The sequence below is a fragment of the Talpa europaea genome, assembly GCF_964194135.1.
Source record: "Talpa europaea genome assembly, chromosome: 1".
Lineage (NCBI taxonomy): Eukaryota > Metazoa > Chordata > Mammalia > Eulipotyphla > Talpidae > Talpa > Talpa europaea.
The window spans coordinates 100,696,549-100,716,683 of NC_140073.1; the positions used below are offsets into that span (position 1 = coordinate 100,696,549).

Genomic DNA, 20,135 nt, shown 5'->3' on the forward strand with positions numbered 1-20,135 from the left:
TGCCTCTCCAAATAGAACCAAACTAATTCTAGACAAGATTGAGCCTTTAATCCCTTTGACAATGTTAATAAGTATCATTATCTAGTTTGAGTCTCATTTTCTTTCAATTCCTTCTCTTTTGGTAAACTAGCCAATAAACAGGATTTTACAGATCAGGTCTCTCAGAACTACTGTCCTTGAGCCAAATCCATCTGCAAATTGCTCGTATAAATAAAGTTGACTGGAACATAGCCATGTTCATTTGTTTACATATTACCTATGGCTGCCTTTGAGCTACAAAAAGCAGAGAGAATGCTCAGTAATTTTTGACAGATGGGGCCTGCAAAGTCTAAAATATTTACAGTCTGGGCCTTCACATAAAAATGTTTGCCAATCCCAACTTTAGCCTATGAGATGTATGAGCACTCTGAATGTAAACCTTTACTGGTTGTTTCTTCTAACTGCAACAATCTCAACTCCATGGTCCCACTTTACAGATTCCTCTAGTGAACAATGGAAAGCGGAAGGGCCGCATAGAAATTGAAGAGAGTATCTTTTTTGCTTGATTTTTCTCTTAATGCTCTCTAGTTTTTCCACATCCCTTTAAAGGACAGAAACCAAATTTGGCAATGAACTGATGCCAAGAACATGAAAGACAGACTTCATTTTCTTCTCTATTCTTGCTTTAGTACCTTTAAAAAAGATAGCTTAACACAGCCAAGAAAGGACAGAGGGACTGAGATGACAATCAACTCAAAGACAAAACTAATCAGTCAGCTGGGAATCTTGTTTCTTGAGATTAAGTCAAATGCACCTGGAAGTAAAACACCTAAATTCAGGTCAAATGGAGCATAACAGTGGCACTTAGACATTCTCTCCCTATTCACTTCTTAAGGACCTGCACCTCTATGGCACTGAAAAATTTCTAATATATATAGTTATTTACGTACATGCTCCATAGTCCTTATTAGACTGTAAGGTAGAGAATAAGATCATTAATCTTTTATTACCTTCAGAAACTAAAACAATGCTTGCCCCATAATGGGCTCTAAAGTATTGACTGAATAAATGAAAACCCATGCTGGATTTGTTTACAAAGATCCAAACTGCACTGGGAGTCAGGAATGGGGTTTCTACTTTTGCCTTTGTTACAAATAAGCCAAATGGTGTTGAAATATCCTCATAGCACTGGTTTCGTAAAGGCCTTTCAGCACTAAATAATCTATCAATGCTTTTTTTGGTGATTTCTTCACATCACTTCATCCAAAGCATTACTGTGAGTCATGGCTCACTCAGGATAAATTTTCATGTTTTATCAACAGAAAGTTTTGGTGAAGTTCTCTGACAGATCTTTTGTAGACTAGACAACTTAGAATCTTAAAATACAATGAAAGAAAAATGCCCCACCCTTAGTGTTTAAATATCTTAGTTAACACAAAGGACAATGACTTGGATGAGCCTCTAGCACAGCACAGGGTCGTAAAGTATGAAGTGTGGTTTCTTCTATACAGGAACCTACCTAGAAACCACAGAGCAAACTGAGTGCCACAATAAGTCAGGCAGGAAGGGGTGAAAAAAATATGTAAATTCTTCTACCCACAGTCAATTATATGAAAAAGGCAACACAAATTTAGAGGGCAAGAGTATTCATTAGGGCCTCCCTGGTGGCGCAAGGGGTTAAGACACAACCTATGAAGCTATCTGCAGCCACTGCAGCATGAGTTCCATCCCCCGCCAGGGAGCAACCCACATGGCGCAGCAGACCTCTCCTGACTCGCCCGCTGCTCCCCTCAGCAGTGTACTTCGATCAATCTGCCTGTTCTGTTCCCCACTCTGTCTCTGGTGAATCCTCTCTTCCCCTGCACCTCTGGCCTATATCTCAGTTCTTATATCCATAAATAAATAAATCTTTAAAAAAATAAAATGAAAAGAGTATTCATTAATTAGAACATGTGGGCTTTCTAGATCACTGATATTTTAAACTAGACTGATTTCCCAGGTCAGTAATCTTGGTTTCAGAGAAGTTTTAAGAATGAAATTGGTTGGAAAACTAACCTTGAGAGGAGAAATTAAAAACAGTTGATAGTTGGCAGATATTATTTTGTCTGAAAATAACATGCAACAAACCATCTCACAGGGCCTATTCTGTTCAAAGAATGATTTTAAAAAAACCCTACATGAAAGCAATTCAGAAAACACTGGTGCAAGGGTGTGCCACAGTGGGGATGGCAGGACACTAAGAGTTGGAAGGAGGCCAGTAATTTTCAAGCTCTTGAGACTTTGAGAAATTGTTCAATGTCTCTGGTTTTCAATATCAAGGGTTCGACTAGATCATTTCTTCTTTTTTTTTAATTTTTTTTTTTAATAGAGGCATGTTTTATTTATTTGTTCGTTTGTTTTGTTTTGTTTATACATGCACTGGGTACAGTCAGAAGCACGGGAGGGTGAGAGAATTCACCAGAGCCAGAGCGGGGAGCAGAGCAGGCAGAAGGACGGAAGTACACTGCTGAGGGGAGCAGCGGGCGGCAGGAGAGGTCTGCGCGCCATGTGGGACCCTCCTGTGGAGGCCAGGGAGCAGCCGGGGATCGAACCGGCGCCGCAGAGGCTGCAGGCAGCTTCGCAACCCAGCGCTCAACCGCTGCGCCACCGGGGAGGCCTGAACTAGATCATTTCTAAAGTCCCTTCCCATCGAAAACGCAAAGGACTCCTTTAAATATGTTTCCCAAACTATTCTATAGATACAGTTAATGAATATTCTGGGACTAAGTGGTTCCATGATCAAGCAATTTCAGGAAATAATGGCAACATAAATGTCTTTACAGCAGAGCTTCTCAAACTTTCCATGCTAATTTATACCGTTAGCCTTCAAGACAATACTGTATAGCGTGTACTGTTTCCCAATTTCTTGAACACTGAAGATTTTAATTCCTGAAACATTTCCAACATTTAATAAAACCCAAGTATCTTAGTGAACACAATCTGGGGAAAGCAGCTTTAAACAATAAGCTTCATGAATTTAAAATCATATGCTGAAAGAAGCAAAATACTTATGTAATAGTTTAGGGCATCCATTTCAGAAATTGTAGAATATCTCTAAAGTGTCTACATGTCATAAAGCATTATATCTCTCTTTGACCCTTAACTCTGGGAAGTCAAGGGCAGATAGCAGACATTACCAATGGCAATTGAGAAGTGATTCCTTCTAGAGCTGCCTCATTACAAAGTATTTTCTGCTACACCATTATTACAATTTCAGACTTTCCTTGACCCATTCTCCAAGAATATGCTTGTATAAAATGCTTTTAAGGAAAAAGGGAGGTGGGAAGAAGACCAGCACCTGTGCAAGGTACTGTGTCACATCTAATTACCTCAGTACACTATTTTATCTACTTCTGTCATTGACGAGATTAAAACCAAGAAAGTTTATGTGTTCACATTAAAAGAACAAATGATTGATGAAGCTGGGTCTCATAACCACCTTCCCTTCATCATTCTTGCTGGTATACCAGAGAAGCCTTAGACACTGGGTGAAAATCCTTGTTCTACATCTATTCACTCTGGGATTATGGGTGAATAACTTAAACTTTCCTCCTCTGTGAATTAAGGGGAAATATCTCACAGAGGTGTTGGAAAAAAGGGACAGTGGGTCTGAACCCAGTCCTTTGAATGGTCTACAAAGAGTGCTCAATAAATACTTGTCCCTTTTCCTTCAAAGAGCTAATAGGTTTTGTGAGGAGAACTAATATATCATCAAGGGCAAAAAGAGAAGTAAGTGTATTTAGAAAGGTGAGTAAAGGCTGCTGGGGGAGGAGAGAAGTTAATAAAGTAGGAAGCTGCTACTGAGAATGTATCATCAGTGAACCCAGAAACCCACCCAATCAGCTACACTTATTAAGTGAAGGAGGGGCTTAAGTTGGGCACTGTACCTCCTAAAGCGAATGGGATGGGGGAGACACTGTGTCCACAGTAATAGAACTATTAATAATAACTGTAGAATTTGGGCTCTCTAACCTGTACACCTTTTTTAATCTTTAAAAACAACTTATGGTGCTTTCAGATAGTTTGACAGTATAGTTTAAAACTTAAGTTCAGCTTGTGGTTTAGGTAAAAAAAAATTAGTATTTTATTTTGGTTTGTGGCTTAAGGTTGGCTCAGGTCTGTTTGAATATGATTTGATTTACACAAATACTATACTAGTGGTATTGGGAAATTTAAATTATACGAGACACATCTTAAGAAATTATAACCAGAACACTGACTGTGAGTCAGACAAGTATGTTATCTCATTTAATCCTCCCAAGAACTCTATAAGGGAAGAACCTCAAATGCGCCACTTTCAGTATCTGGACCATGGCATTTCCTCTCAAACCTCTCTCCTTCCCATACTCCAAAGGATCCTTCTTTTTATATTATGAGAATTCCACGTCCCTCCCTGTTCTCAAAGTTCAATACTACTTTTGATTTCACAGTCTTCTTAACCTTCATAGCAATACACTTGATTTTCACACCTCTTCACCTTACCAATGCCAAACCCTACATAAAAGATTCCTTTCCCACATTTATTGCTTAAAAAAAATCAGAATTATCTTGCTAGGCACTGACTACAACTCAGTCATACTTTTAGTTATTTCTGAATGCTCACCAAATTCCCAGCACTTATTACAAATATTTTGTCACATACTTTGAGCCTAAAACCCCCTCCGCCCCCACTTTTTGCCATGATTCCAGACAATTTTACTAAAATGTAAGCTTTTAAAAGACTGCTTCACTGGTCTTCCTACTCTGGACATCCCAGCATAACCAATCTCCCCTTCCCTGTATCACTGACTAGAGCGCCTAAGACTAGCCCTGCCTCAAGCTTTCTCGAAAGAAAGACCTATTCCCAGCTATTCCCTGTTGGCTATTACCTATCTCTACCGACAACCACAGTCAGATACTAAGATAATCTTGCCTGCAGGATGTCTGAAGGGGACTCTTTTCTTTGGACAGCTGATTTTTTCAGACACACCCTCTTCACTCTTATGCTCCTTAAACCCTAGGAATGTGCTTTCTTCCACCCTCACCCCACTCTCCCCCCTGCCCCACCAAGCACATACTACTCTATTGAAACTTCTGTTTCAAAGGCTTTCAAAGACATCCCAATGGACATTTCCAATAGCATTTTTTTTAAACTCAGTCTTATAAAACTCAGTTGACCTAGGCAAGACCTTGAGAAGAGGTAACAAAGCTGATCAATTCATCTCAAAACTTTGTTCGCCTTTGGCTTCTGTAACACTTTGATTCTCCAAACAGTTTGCTATTTGTTTTCCCTCTGTCAAAGGCTCATACGCCGTCTCTCTATGAAAGAACCTGCACTCTCCTAGGTCTGTCCAGACCTTCTTGGACATATTCTCTCCTTGGAGCCCTTTAATCTATTTCCAATGCTTCACCTATTAAATCTGAGGAGGTTCTGAGCTTCTTACATAGACCACCAGTTCTATTATTTCGAACTACTTGCTAGACATTTCTGCCTGTGACAGGGACATGGGAAGAGTGGTAACATTAATTAAAATGGCCAATCACACCCACTGCCTTTCCTCAGCAATTATTTTACAGTGATAGGATGGATGCTTTAACCATTCAGTATCCTACCCACCCATCTTCCATACTCTTATTGAAATGGATGATCTTTTAAGATAACCAGTGCACTTTACATGATAGATGTTACAGATGACATATGCTAGCAAGAAAGAGAGGGACCATGTAACTGGTCCATTCCAAAGAATGTGTGGACCCAGGACAAATATGAAAATCTATGCACCTGTGTGACATAACCTCTACACTGGCTTTAAGGCAATCCAAGGGAAATAGTAATGAAGCCATCTCCTGAATGCAAAATGAGATTTTACTGTGGCCATACTGGGGGTGCAACTAGTCTTTCAGGCTGGACAATTCTTTCTTACAGGACTGACTACACATGGCAGGGCACTTTGCATCTCTGATGTCTGGACATGGAGTATTAGAATTTTGCAGACAACTTTCCTCCCCTGTCACTATATTTTAACATCTAAAAATATAGAAAATCCCAGTAAGAAAATGGTTGGGTTTAATCCCTGAACCCAGTGCAAGCAAGGTTGCAATAATTTTCACTTTCCCTCTCGTTTAAGACTGGAAAGCTAGGCTCCTCTTTTACCAAGACCTCCCAGTCTCCATCCATTCCATCTCCTTACTAGATTTTTTTTTATAATAAATTTTATTTTTATATTCCCCATACAATTGCAACCCCCACATTCTGACCCCAATCCCTCCCCTCCCGCCCCCCACTCCACCAAAAAGTGTCTCTAGTTCATAGTTTTTTGTTGATTTTGATTTTCACTTTCTTATAGTTATTCATTTTCCTGGTCCCTTATTTAAGTTTTCTAGATTCCTGCTAGGAGTGAGACCATCCGGTATTTTTCTTTTTCTTTTTGGCTTATTTCACTGAGCACGATCCCTTCCAGCGCCATCCATGTTGCTGAAAATTGCATGTGTTTATCTTTTTTGAATGCTGAGTAATATTCCATGGTATATATGTACCACATCTTCTTGATCCAGTCATCTATTTTTGGGCATTTGGGCTGTTTCCAAAGCTTAGCTATTGTAAACAGTGCTGCTATAAACATAGATGTGCAGGTGCTCTTTGGAATTGATGTTTCTGTGTCCTTTGGGTAAATACCTAGGAGTGGAATTGCTGGATCATATGGAAGCTCTATGTTTAGTAGATCAAGAAATCTCCACACAGCTCTCCATAGTGGTTGGACCAGTTTGCACTCCCACCAACAGTGCAGGAGAGTTCCTTTTTCTCCACAACCTCGCCAACATTTGTTGTTGCTAGCTTTTTTAATATGTGCCATTCTCACTGGTGTAAGATGGTATCTCATGGTAGTTTTGATTTGCATTTCCCTGATTACAAGTGATGTTGAACATTTTTTCATATGCCTGTTGGCCATTTGCATTTCCTCTTCAGAGAAGTTTCTTTTTAGCTCTTCTGCCCATTTTTTCACGGGGTTATTTTCTTTGTTGTTGTTGAGTCTCATCAGCTCTTTGCAGATTTTTGTGATCAGTCCTTTATCATTAGTGTTGGGTGCAAAAATGTTCTCCCAGTCAGTGGGGTTTCTCTTTGTTTTTGTTATTGTCTCTTTTGCTGTGCAGAAGAAGCTCTTTAATTTGATGTAGTCCCAGCTGTTTATCTTTGCCTTCACTATCACTGCTTTGGGTGATGTGTCTGTAAAGATATCTTTGATGTGCAAATCACGTAGTGTTTCGCCTATATTTCCTTCTATATATTTTATGGTTTCAGGTCTTATGTCTAGTTCTTTAATCCATTTTGAGTTGATTTTTGTGTATGGTGTGAGGTGGTGGTCAAGCTTCATTCTTTTGTATGTAGCAACCCAGTTTTCCCAGCACCATTTATTGAACAAACTTTCTTTGCTCCAATGCATAGTCTTTGCTCCTTTGTCAAAGATTAGTTGACCATAAATCTGTGGGTTTATTTCTGGATTTTCTATTCGATTCCATTGGTCTGTGTGTCTGTTCTTGTTCCAATACCATGCAGTTCCTTACTAGATCTTATCAATTCTTTCTGGACAACACCCAGAAGCTAGTTCAACTAATACATTTACAACTGTTACTACTCCATTTTACAGTTTTATTTAAATGGTGGCAACACCTTCTAAATTTAGGTTCACCTCTCATCCATTTTATAGTAAGCTTCATATATCATCCTTTTCTGCCCTCCAGCCTCTATCTTGCAGTCTGGTTAACCTGAATTACTCACTATTCCCCTAGTAAAGTCCATGCTTTCCATCTTCATATTTTTGCTGTTACATTTCTACCACTTGACATGTCACCTTCATGATGCAATCAACAATCCCATCTCCTAGTTAGAAATTTTGGCATCACCTCTAAGTCCCCTGTCTCCCTCTCCATTCCGTGTGCAGTCAAAATCTTCTGGAGGACTCAGATCCCACTGGCAAACTGGTGAAAGCAATGAACGTTTTCCAAGAGAAGAATTAATACACATGCAACATTTTATATACAAGTCTAGGTGTTTTATGTACTCAGATGATATACAAAATTTGATCTTTCCTCCTGTCCATAATTTAGCCACCTTCTTTTACGTCCTTAACATCTTGCAACTGTTTTCATAGCTAGTTAACTGGTTTCCCTGACAAGCCTCTTCCCTAAGACGCAATATTGTATCCTCAGATGCCACTAGTTTGCTTCCTATAGAATCTCTGTTCCAAAAACCACTTAATGTAAGCCACACACTCAGTAATTATTTAACTCAGTATTTCTGAGTCTGTTAAAAGAATGCAACCATTCCCTTGGCAATGGCAAAAAGTTTCTGACTGAGAAAACTAAAAAAAAAAAAAAAAAAAAAATTAAAAAAAGGAGGGAAAAGACATTTCTATAATATTTGATTAGGTGGGTCACGATGGTTTTCCAAAAGGATGATTTTCAGGTAGTTCTCTAAAGTGGAGATCTTATCTTAGAGCAGAGTTGAAAGAAAATTGTAGATGATGAGAATATAACAGGGGAAAAGGAATATAAAAAAACTAGATAATACAAACAATGAGGCTACATTTTTGCACCAACCTACAGCATATCAAAACAAGGGGATTTAAACAGATTTTGCCAAATGATGCATCAATTAATAGATTAAGAACCTACCAAGACAATATTGCTTTCCTGCTCTATCTCTCACTCAGCCCTCAGCCCTTCCTCCCTCCCTTCAGAGCTCTCTGCTCCTTTCACTCTGAGGTCTACAAGCCTCTATAGCGCACACCTAAAACTCCCCTGATAAACTGAAAATCCCCCTGGATTACACAGTAACAACAGTTTCTAAAATGCTTACAGAAACCTTTGCTGTTCCATTATAAAGAAGCCACACCTCCCATTCCACTGCCCTTTCAAAAAGCTAAAATTAAATAGCAAGTATGCTATGAAGACAACCTCCAGTACTCATAGTAAAACAAATCCCAAAGAGTCTGAAATATGGAGTAGCGAAGTTTTAGGTTTTCACATTTAATACAGAAATTAAGTGCGGGGGAAATTTATCCACAAAGCAGCTGTATTTAAATACAGCCATAAATCAAATGAAAACAGACAATCATAGTAATTAATCAATCTTCAGAATTGCTATTTTTCCTGAAAAGTAATCTAGAACGCAACTACATTTTCCGCTCACTGACCCAAATGGATTAACTGGTGTCCCAAAAATGTTTCTAAACAACTACAGAGGCCTGTCTAAAGCATGAATAAAATAGGAAAATACTAACATCATAAATAGAAAACCTATCTGTCAGAAATGGGTGATTTTCAAAAAAGGTGATAAAGGAGTCTGCAGTAAAAAGTAAGAATAGAAATCCGCAAAGAATAGGAAGGAGACACATCTCAAAGCTCAGAAGGAACAAGCAGCACTTAAACATGTAATTTGCTGACTCTTCAATGCCAGGAACCCTTTTGATTTTCACCACAAATTTTGATGGTAATTATACAATTTCTATACTTTTGTTACTTGATCTCATAAAATATGTAAGCTCACTGTGGGGAGCAAGGAAGATGAGGAGGTTAAAAAAAACAAGACTCAAGAAAAATAAGTTATTCAAGATTTTATCTACCAATAGAGAAAACACCTATTCATATTTTGGCATATTTCCCTCCAGTCTTTTTTTAATGCATATTTGCCAACTGTATTATATGCACAATTAAGACATACAAATATAATCCTCCCCAATTTACATCATTTTGAAATTCCATGTGTTAAAATAAATAAAGTAGAACCAAAATACAGTTCTACTTATTAGAGCAGTATTTTGTACAACACAAAGTTTGTTGTCCCTGTTCCCATTAATAAGTGTTAAGTAACAATAACTATACTGATTCATTATTTTAATACAGAATTTGGTTTGCTCCATTTAATTTTGTAACCTTGTCCTAACTCCAGGAAAAGATTTCTTCTTTCCTCACGGTATGTCTAGTCTATTTTAAAACTTACCAAGCTTTTAGAATGTGTTAAGCAAAGCATTCTCTACATACGCAAGTTTAAAAACAAACACCTACAGATGTCTAAGGACCAAAAAAATGTTTATTTTTCTGAGTAATGCAGAGAAGGCATCTTTGAAAACCAAATATACAAACAACAGAACGAATTCAGGAAATCATCCTGCATATACTAATAATCAAACCTGTCCCTTAGCAAATTAAAACACAGCATTTTTCATTAATAAGACTAATCAATGCTCTTGTATTCCTTCTCCAGTCACTTGGACATAAAATAAAGATTCGAGACTTGAAAGGCTTTCTGGGCCTAAAGTGAAGGCAAACTCTGCAAACAAGTGCATAATAAAGGAACAATTATTTTTAAATATGGTGAAATGTACTTTTCAACTTCTTTGGGTTTTCTGTTTGTTTTAATGTTGTTGAGAGTTTTATTTTCAAACTCCAGGTCCTCACTCTTGGAGGCTGCCCTCCACTTTCAAAACACAGTCCATTATTAAAGGTTGTACCAAGGTCTCCCAGGATCACACAGAGCCTCCCAGGACCACCCGCTGCTGCTTGCTCTGTGGGGACATTAATAATAATAACACCTTAGAAGGATTAACAACAACAACCCTGTGGAGTGGGCACTATTATCTTTACTTTACAGAAACTGAGGCTCAGGAGAGGGTAAAAGAAAAGGCACGCAAATGGGTGAGCCAGGACTTAAGAAAGGGTCTTTCAATCAAGTTGTGTGATTGTTAAAGAGGTTAAAATGTGAAATCTGCAAAATTATCAGGGCTCAAGGAGTATTCTAAGAGGCAAAATTTTAGGTGGGTAAGTAGGGATATGTTTCACAATTATTATTTTTTTTATAATAAGTGTTTCTAAAAGCAAATTAGGTTCCCCAGAGATAGTGGTACTAGACTTAGCAAATAAAAATAAAGAGCAGCACATAATATTTGAAACATATGCAAAAATATTATTCACTGTTTATGTGAAATTCAAATTTAACGTGGCATCTTGCATGTTATCTGACAATCCTAGAGTGAAGGCCTTTATGAGACAGACCAAAAAAAAAAAAAAAAAAAAAACCACTAATAAATTGCAGAGCTACAATTCCCCAAGCTGAAATCTGGGAGGTTCTGAGTACCACATGTCTTCAGGAGGCCAACTAAAAGTAAGTGAGGTGGGGTTACAGCTGTTTTTCACTGGGCTTCCTCCCCTTTCTCCTGGTAGCAGAAACACAGCCCTTGACTCCAGAGACCTGGCTTTCACTAACTAAGCTATTTAATTTCACTGCCTCAAAATTTCTAACCCTTCTCTACTTTACATGAATGTTGTGAAGATTAAATATAACTGAGGTTGGGAAAGGATATCATTTATCTCTTTCAATATATATTTATGGGCAGAGTGCTCTAGAAATACATTCTCGGTCTGGACAAGATGGACTCTCACCCCACCATCAAGATAGGGCTCCAACACAAAAGGGTGACAAATAAATGGTAAGATAGTTGACAGCTGTCTCTAAAAAGAAGGAAAAATAAAAAATGAGCAATGTGTTCCAAATGTGAATGATACAAAAATACCGTGAAAGCCAAAAAGGGTGCCTATGAGAAAATGTAGGTGGTCACTAATGAGTTCTGTACTTTTAAAATGGCCATGGATACATATTTAAAACAGTTCCTTGACTCACACATACCACTGAATCACCAACGCACGGAGATGACTGACTTCATGTAAAACAGCTCGAGACCTTCCTTATCATGCCAATTTATTTTTCTTCTACTTTTCACTAAACCTCAGTGGGTTGAGTATATTTACCTTCTTTTTTCAAAAAGTAACAAATTAGGGCTGGCTCAGACAATGTTCATTCAAATTTTTCTAAGCACAACTTTAATTTCGAAACTTTAACAAAACCTAATCTACTACATACAAATTGCAGTGAACAGAAACTGCTTGAAGAGGATTAATCAACAGTTTTGTATGTCATCTTCTAACAAGGCTAAACACTGAATCACTGCTGAATTTTTCATGTGCAGCTACACCCAGTTAATCTTCAAGAAAGCAGCAAACTATGTAAATCTACTTGAACTGGGGAGATAAGTACTTCATTCATCAAAAGTTAGCAACATTTTACCAAATTCAGCCACATGACTTGTAAAGAAAAAGAAATATACACACAAATATACTAGTATTTAACTCCCATCTAGGAAAAAATTCCCATTAAAAACCAATGGAATGCATTACTTAGCAAATAAAGGGGAAAAAGGCATAGTACTTACCAAATATTAATAAATACTAAAATATACACTATAACTGAGTCAGCTACCTCAAGAAAGCAGTTCCAAAATGAAAACGTGAAGAAAGAAATAGCTAATGTAAGTATTCAAAGGAAAAGGGAAATATACCCTTTCTACACTTAGAAGCTTTTTTTTCCCTTTCAAAAGGCATTTTTTTCTTTCAGAACACACTAAATTATTTCACACCTACCAAAGTCCTGATACGTGATTTTCATTTGGACTGGGGGTGGGTAGGTGCTATATAATCAGACTGGACTTCCTAAGGAATATCATATCGGAAAGTCACAGTCAATGATAATAGGACACATTCATTTCTCTGAGACTGGAACCAACGATCTTCGTTGAGCTCACTAGGTTATCAACCCCACTCAAAGCGCCTCACTTTGACCTGAGCAGAGCAGGTGGATTTCTAGGGTGCTCACGGCTTGTGATGCAGGAAAATCCTGTTCATCATCCTAGATGATGCCAGAGATCAGTGCTCCTTGATCACCACGTGGGGCAGGAGGGGCACGAGCACCACCCACCTGGCTTTTAACTGAAACTAACTCTGAAAAAAACTGTGCAATACCTGGATATCAATGCTACTTTCAAATATCACCATACACCAGCCATATGCTCTACCACATCCTTCACCTCCTGTTTCACCATCTTTCTCTTCCCACCCCACCCCCCAACCCCCAAAATGGAAGGAATCCTGTAAGGTCAGGAATCGACACTGAGCAGGTTTTCTGATCCCATGCAGACTGGGTAAAGGAGGAGTCAGAGTCCTCAGTGGTTTTGCAGGTTTTTATTGGGTTCACCAGGCATATGGCAGGCAGGGGTGCTGGGGGGCCAGGAGGCTGGCAGGCCTCCCAGCCCCCAGCAGGTCTTCACCTGGGCTCTCCGGCCTTCTCTCAGCTTCTCTTTTGGCTTCTACTGGCGTCCCCGTGATGCTGCCCTTAAAAAGCAGTCTTAGCCCAGGTGAATCCCATCTACCTATGCCCACACCCTATTCCAGGTGCTGCCATCAGGCCTGCATTCAGGACCACAAGGATCCATCATCTATCCTGATGGCAGGAGGGCAGAAAAGCCTGACATTTTTCCTTACCCTACAAATCCCTACACTGAACTTTTGAGATTATTAGGCCAGTGGGCAGCGAGGTGGGTGAGCTCTCTGATTTCCTGTTGAGATGTGCAGTAAGCAGAATGGCCGGAAGTGTGGTGGCTTTAAGAGTTTGACTGCCAGGATCCAAATCCCGGCTCTGCATTTTAGATCATATACATTGGGCAGGTTTACTTAATCTATGCCTCACGTTTCTCCTTTTTGACTTTTCATTTAAGTACCTCTGGTTCAGATCATATTTGTTCCAGGTGTACATCACTACAAATCAGTATCTGTATACACTACATCAAGTTCACAACAAAAGGTCTGCTTCCATCCTTTATCATACAACTGAGCCCTTTGACTCAATTTTCCTACCCTCTTTATGCCTCAGTTGTCTTAACTGTAAAATGGAGACACTATTACCTTCCTCATAGGTAAGGTAACTGAATGAGATAACCCACCTAAAGCACTGAGAATAGGGACAAGCAGACAGTAGGGTGCTCACTGGTGGCTAGCTTTAACTACTGCATATGTATCACACAAGTGTGATTCTGACTCATATTTCTTTCCAATGGTGATTTTATAAGGACTCCTCACATTCCTTTTTCCCCCTCAAATTATCTGAAATCAATTCTAAAAGCTGATGATCTGTTTCTAGATTAAAAGCAAATTGCATTATACACCTAAACTTTGCCTATTCCTTCTTTAAAAAGAACAAACTAATATGAACTGAAAGGTGCAAGCTTACCGTCCCAAAATCTTAGGAAAAGCATTAATTAGACTTCCTGTTTAGACTAAGCCAGGATGAGATCACAAAGTCACTCATGGTAACCAGGTCCCGGAGCTGGAAGTGTGCTTTCACAGTGAATAGCTAAATACTAACAAAAGAAACCTTTGACTCAAATACCACTGGTACCCGGGGTCTTGTGTCTGTATAATGCCTACACATTCATTTCTTTCTTTGCCTATAGAAAAAAGAAAGTCTGTTTGTTTTTCTGATTCAGTCAGCCCTTTTAGTCTCTGAATCTAAGGAGAGCCCAGTGAAAAGAAGAGCATCTTATCAGCGTGCTCCAGACCAGCAGGCTGTCCCCCTGCACACACAAAACCTCCAGCCCCTCACAGCAAAAGGCCTCGCCCTCCAGAGCTTTTTCCCCATTTCAGAGCTAACACCCCGCTGGGTTTTGACAACAAATAAATGAATACACAAGGCCCTGACACAATTAACCATCTTTTCAGGTAGAGTGAGGTGGGTGTGGGAGGAGGGGACCTAAGAATATTTATTGTAAATTGACTTCATTTGTGAAGTTGATGTGCATTGCAGCTGAGAGAATTTATTTTAAATGAGGCCACGTGAAGGGAGTTTAGAGATGCCTGCCTTAGCATATCTTCAACCCAGTTACAAATGCAGGTTTTTTTAATTGAAGGGAGGGAACTTTCTTAAGCGAGGTAAAACGTCCACTGACCGGACCACAAGGGCACGCAGATGAGGGTATGCTCACTGACTTTTCCAGGGGAAGCTAATAGTTTTGGAAAAAGAACTTCAGACCACAACACAAGACTTTTAACATCACCACTGTTTGACAAAATCGGCCCTCCTTTCAGATATACTTACACTAGGACATGCCTCCACCAAAAATGACTCTGAGAACAAAAAGAACTAAACATAATCAATAATCTGTGAACACACAGGCGAGCCACCAGGCATCACTGTCATCTGCCCCGGTTTTAATTGAGCCACTCTGCATGGAAGGATATAGTTCTCTTGTATCATTATTGGGATAACAACTTAATTGATTTGTGTCAGTGGCTAAGGATGTAGACAAGAGATTTATTATGGAAGAAAAATATCTGCCATCGTGTTTTTGTTTTTTTAACAAGCATCTTGCCTCTGACCTCTAAATCAGTTTAACCTTTTCTAAACAGACCTGCACATTTTTTACATAATTTAAAGCTAAGTTTTATTATTGCTGCTGCTGCTGCTGCTGAAAGCCTCTATGAGATTTATCACAACATGGCTTCAGTAACCTTCTTTTAAAAACAAAGATGAAAAACAAAACAAAAGGCCGCAACTACAAGCTCCCAGCTCCACTCCTTTTCCTGGCAGGGGATTTTAATCTAACCGCTAAAGTGCTTTTGGAGTTCAATCTGTTAAAAAATGTATGAAATGGTATTAAAATAGGAAAAGGCATGTATATGACTCAGGCTTATCCAAGTATCGCTGCAACTCGGATGTCACAGGATTTCCCTGTGCTGCTGAAAACTGAAAACCTTGAGAAAGTGACAGTAGAAGTTCCTGTTTCTTTTTTCTTTTAAATATATGTGGAAGGGGGGGCGCGCGCGAACACACACACACACACACACACGCACCCCGTCTTCCGGGTTGCCTACGAAGATCTTAGAGAAGATTGTAAGAAACCAGTGTTAGCACTTATCAGCGTTCTCCTCCGCACACAAAGGTTTCAGAAAAAAGCCAAACTTGTTGCAGAGCTGCGCGAAGCCCCCGGCCCGGCGCGCTCGGCGGCCGCCACCTCTCGAGCCTCGGCCCCGGCCCCTTCCTCCACGTCCCCCGCCCAGCCCGGAGTGGGGGCGACGGCATCTCCCCAGCTTGAGGTCACCCGCCCGAGCCGTCCCCGCGGGCCGCCTCCTTTGGAAACAAGGTCACCGCCCAGCCCGGTGCCCCCGAGGAGGCGCGCGGAGTCCGGCCGGGCGCGGCCGCCCTTTGGAGAGCGGGGCCGCCGGCCCCCGCGCGCCCCCGGCCGCCGCCTCACCTGCTTGCGGTAGGGCGTCCTGCAGCTGCTGCTGCCCCCGGGGTTGCCGCTGCTGCTGGGGAAGATCATCGCGGCGGGCGCGGGCGGCGGGCGCGGGCGCCGGGCAGCCTCGCCGGGAGGGGGAGGGCGCAGGGAGGGGGCCGGCCGGGCCGGGGCCGCGGCCGCTCTGGGAACTCCCTCTCGCCGCGCGGCGGCGGCCGGCGGGGGCTGCAGCTCGGGACCGACCTCTCCGGCCTCGACCTCCGGACTCGCCTAAAAGTGCGGCGCGACGGCGGCGGGCGAGACTCGGGCAGCTGCGGCAGCCGCCGCCCAGCGTGCCATGGACGGAGTTCGCGCGCGGAGCTGGCGGCGCCGCGGACTCTCGGGGCGGCAGCGGAGGAGCAGCGCCGCCGCGTCCCACCTCCCGCGGCCTCAACCACCGCCCCGAGAGCGCGCCGGCCGGGGGCGGGGAGGCGGCCGCGCACCGCCTCGCGCCGCGCCCAGGCCCACCCGCGCCTCCCCGCCCGCCCGCCGGGCGCCGCGCCCGCAGCCCCGCCGGCCCGCCGGCCCCTGCACGCTCCCTCCCGGACTCGGGGCCGGGGCCCGGGCCGCGCGGTCCGGGGTGCCGCCGGCGCCCCCGCTCTGGTGCAATGGTTGGGTCTGGCTCCCCGCATGCCGCACATTCCTTGGAGTAGCCAGCCCCCCCCCCCGCTTCTTTTTTTTTTCCCCCTCGGCACTCTGCCTAATCTCCAGCGGGAGTTTGCACCCCTGCACGAACCCCTTTTAAGGGCATCGCTTCGGGGATCACCCTAACACCTGGGTAGGGAGCCTACTGGACACCGGGTCCTCTTTTTTCTTTCATCTTCCCAAACTGTCCACCCCACCCCCCCGACTTTCTCCCGGAGAAAGTGCGAGCAAGCACTCCCACTACACCGAACAAAACCAGCCCTCCATCAAACCCCCACGAAGCCGTACCTCCACCCACCCCCCCACCCCCCCCCGCATTTCGCACACTAAAATTCTAGCAGAGAACGCACTCCGCTCCCCACCGCCCTCCCCGCAAATATGCGCACGGTGAAGTTCCGTACTTCACTCCTATGCCAGAGTTTGCAAGCTTTCCTTCAAGATGACTACATCAAATAGCGAAAATCATTTCAAGTCTTCGGGGTGGGGAGCCTTCCTGAAAACTGGAATAGTAGAGTCCTACATATTTATTATTAGATGCGACCCAAATGTTTTCTATTGAAGGGACACATTTAAAAAAAAAAGGGGGACAAAGGGAGGAGGTAATTTCCTTTGTTTCCCGGTTGAAATTCTCAAAGGCATGAAGCTGCTGCCCCTTTCCAGTCACCATTGAGTTGGTGTGTCAAGCCTTGACCCTGGGCCAGGCAGAAGGCCTCTGCAGCAAGTCCTCTGGCGGGCAGAGCCCTTCTTCCCTAGGTAGGCCGCGGCACAGACTTGCCATCTCTCGAGTTGGCCTGTTCAACCCTAAGTATTAACGGGGTAATAACACCGTGGTCAACTTTACAGAGTTCTTCCTTGGCCTCTTCACACCTGCCTGGAAAATGATAATGAAAAATCCAAACTTGCCTGAGAAGTGAAGACACTCCTCTTCTGGTTGCCATAAGGAAAACAAAGTAACCCCTGTGGAAATCTAGTCTCGGAGCAAAGCTGCAGCTATTCAAGGGTTTTTCCAGCAGCAAAGAGCTAAAAGTACCCATTCTCCTTATTTGTTGGTAACTATATTCCAAGGTACTCCTTGGAGCAAAAGTGATGAGAATGATCAAGTGTCGCCTAATTAAAAACAATCAAATACACAAAGTTCACACATAACTCCTAATTATTTTCATCAAAAAAATTAAAGGAAGCGGCAGCAAAGAAACTTGTTCTGGGCACAGTAGTAGACACAGTACTGGGGCAAGTAAGAACTTGCTAGATGAAATTCACAGTAACATAGCTGAGCTCTAGTAAACCAGAACAACTGACAGTTGCATGCTAATAGGTATGATAGAATAACTTCCTGCTAACCACACACTTAGAATTGTTTCAGCTGCCCATTTGCAACATCCTCTCACTAGTACCCTTATTGCAAGTTATCAACCAGGACTAAAAAAAAAAAAAGTTTTAGGTAGTACTGCTCAAGTCACAGGTGCCTTTTCCTGAGAATTCAATGTCTGAGAACCGAGCAGTTTAGACCTGTCATCTATGGAAAAAATTCCATGTACAACCCTCAGTTGTCATGACTGGTCTCTTAGGAAACCACAACCTAAACCACAAAAGAACAGCATAGATTAATTTTTCTTTGGCTCTCCTATAAGCTCAGGATACTTTGAAATGTTGTGCTGTTATTCTACAATGCTGAGTCTGGAATGACATCAACTTGGGATAAGTTTTTAAACAATAATAGAATTTATTTTACAACACTAAAAGTATGCTAAATACTAAAAATATCATGAGAATGCTGAAAATATTGAAAGGACTACCTTAAAGAATAAAAATAAATCTAAAGAAGTGTGGTTTATTCTATCATAATTAATAAAAGGGGCAAACATAAGGCATATAGATATTAAATACAATGTCTACCAGTTAGAGTTCCAAAGTTCCAGATTTAGCTAGATGCCACTCTTAAGTAAAGCATTATAAAGAAAGGAGACAGATATCTTCCACCCTTGAAGAATATAAAATACAGCAAAAAGTCACTAAAGCCTAAATGATTTCAACATAAAAGAAATAACAGAAATATGAAGCCATGTGTGCATGTATAATTAATCGTAGATATTCACAAGTGCTTAATTGTTTGAGTGATTAGAGAGCTCTCAGTAAGGTACCTGAGAAAGTTTATTAACCATTGTCCTTAATATATGTAAGGACAGAAAGTAAAGAAACATTTTAAGAAACTTCAAATTATCATGGTAAGAATAAGGACTTTGTAGTCTACTCTTGAGAAGCTCATCCTATTTAAAGGGAAACTGAGACTTTGCTGCCTAAACTGTCCTACAACAGCCTCCTCCCAACTCAGCTGGAGGGTAAAGTTGTGGGAGTTGGATCCAAGGTTAGTCAATCCTCAGATGGGGCAGCGACCTATAACATGATAGGGAATAAAAAAAAAAGAAGAGAGCCAATCATATTCTCACCCTTGGGAATTTGATTCAGAAAACTCCAAGAGCTGAACGAGTTAGGAAAGGGACAGAAACAGCAAGCGTGCCAGGGGGTAGAGTTGAGGCCACAACAAGCCAAAACTATATGCAAGCCAAAGTTATGAGGAAGCAGAAACTATGAGTAAACAGGAAGTTGACTGGCAGCAAGCAGAGTAGAACAGATGCTAGGGGCTGGTGAGCACTTGGCCATGAAATGATGGAGCAATCAGCAGTCCCTAAGAGCTGCTTCAGTTCTCAAACCTACAATAGCCCCTCCAAAGGTAGACTTCACCACCACCACCCTACCCCCACCCTTCTTCAGATAGCTTAAGTGAATGTGGACTTTGCAATACAGACTACAAAATTTAAAAGAAAACAGAAAGAAAGAAAGAAAAAAAAACCTGGCTCCACATTTCAGCTTCCAATTGCTTCCCAATTTCCATATTCCCATGTCTTCCCAAAAAGCCCCATGACTTTGGGCAAGTTAGTTAACCTCTGAGTCCCAATCTCCTCATAGACTTTAAGTGTACCTATACAGTACACCAACAAAGTGCCAAACTCAACAAATACCAGTTATTATTATAGTTTTTCCAGATTTTAGAGCGGTGCTTTATAGATTTAAATAAGTATACTTTGTAAATAACTGATGTTTAGTAAGTCTGGATGTCCATCAAAGAGCTGAAACAAGGCAATAGTTGGGACTGACATTAAGAAGAGCAAAATTAGTTAAGGGAGGTTGCTTTTGTGGTAAATGTTGAATGACCAAATGAACATGCTTTCTAACACTGTGGATACTATACACTTAATTTTTTTTTTAAGCCCGGCAAAGGTTTGTTTCCCCACAAAATGGCTTTGTCCCATTTCCTTTAGAAGTTATGTGTTGACC

General features: G+C 41.5%; 1 protein-coding gene across 4 annotated transcripts in view; it reads right to left on the reverse strand.

Annotated features, from left to right (window-relative positions):
* Window positions 1-20,135, reverse strand: part of RBMS1 (RNA binding motif single stranded interacting protein 1) — a gene marked incomplete at both ends in the record, with an annotated part of 207,814 nt that overhangs the window by 109,617 nt on the left and 78,062 nt on the right. For 2 of the 4 annotated variants that reach the window (XM_084252917.1, XM_084252914.1), the window contains one exon: window positions 16,134-16,202. The exons of the other annotated variants lie outside the window; for them this stretch is intronic. In XM_084252917.1, coding sequence (XP_084109043.1) covers window positions 16,134-16,202 — 69 coding nt within the window. Of the gene's footprint in view, window positions 1-16,133; window positions 16,203-20,135 lie in introns of those variants that run through there. 4 annotated transcript variants of the gene reach the window in all.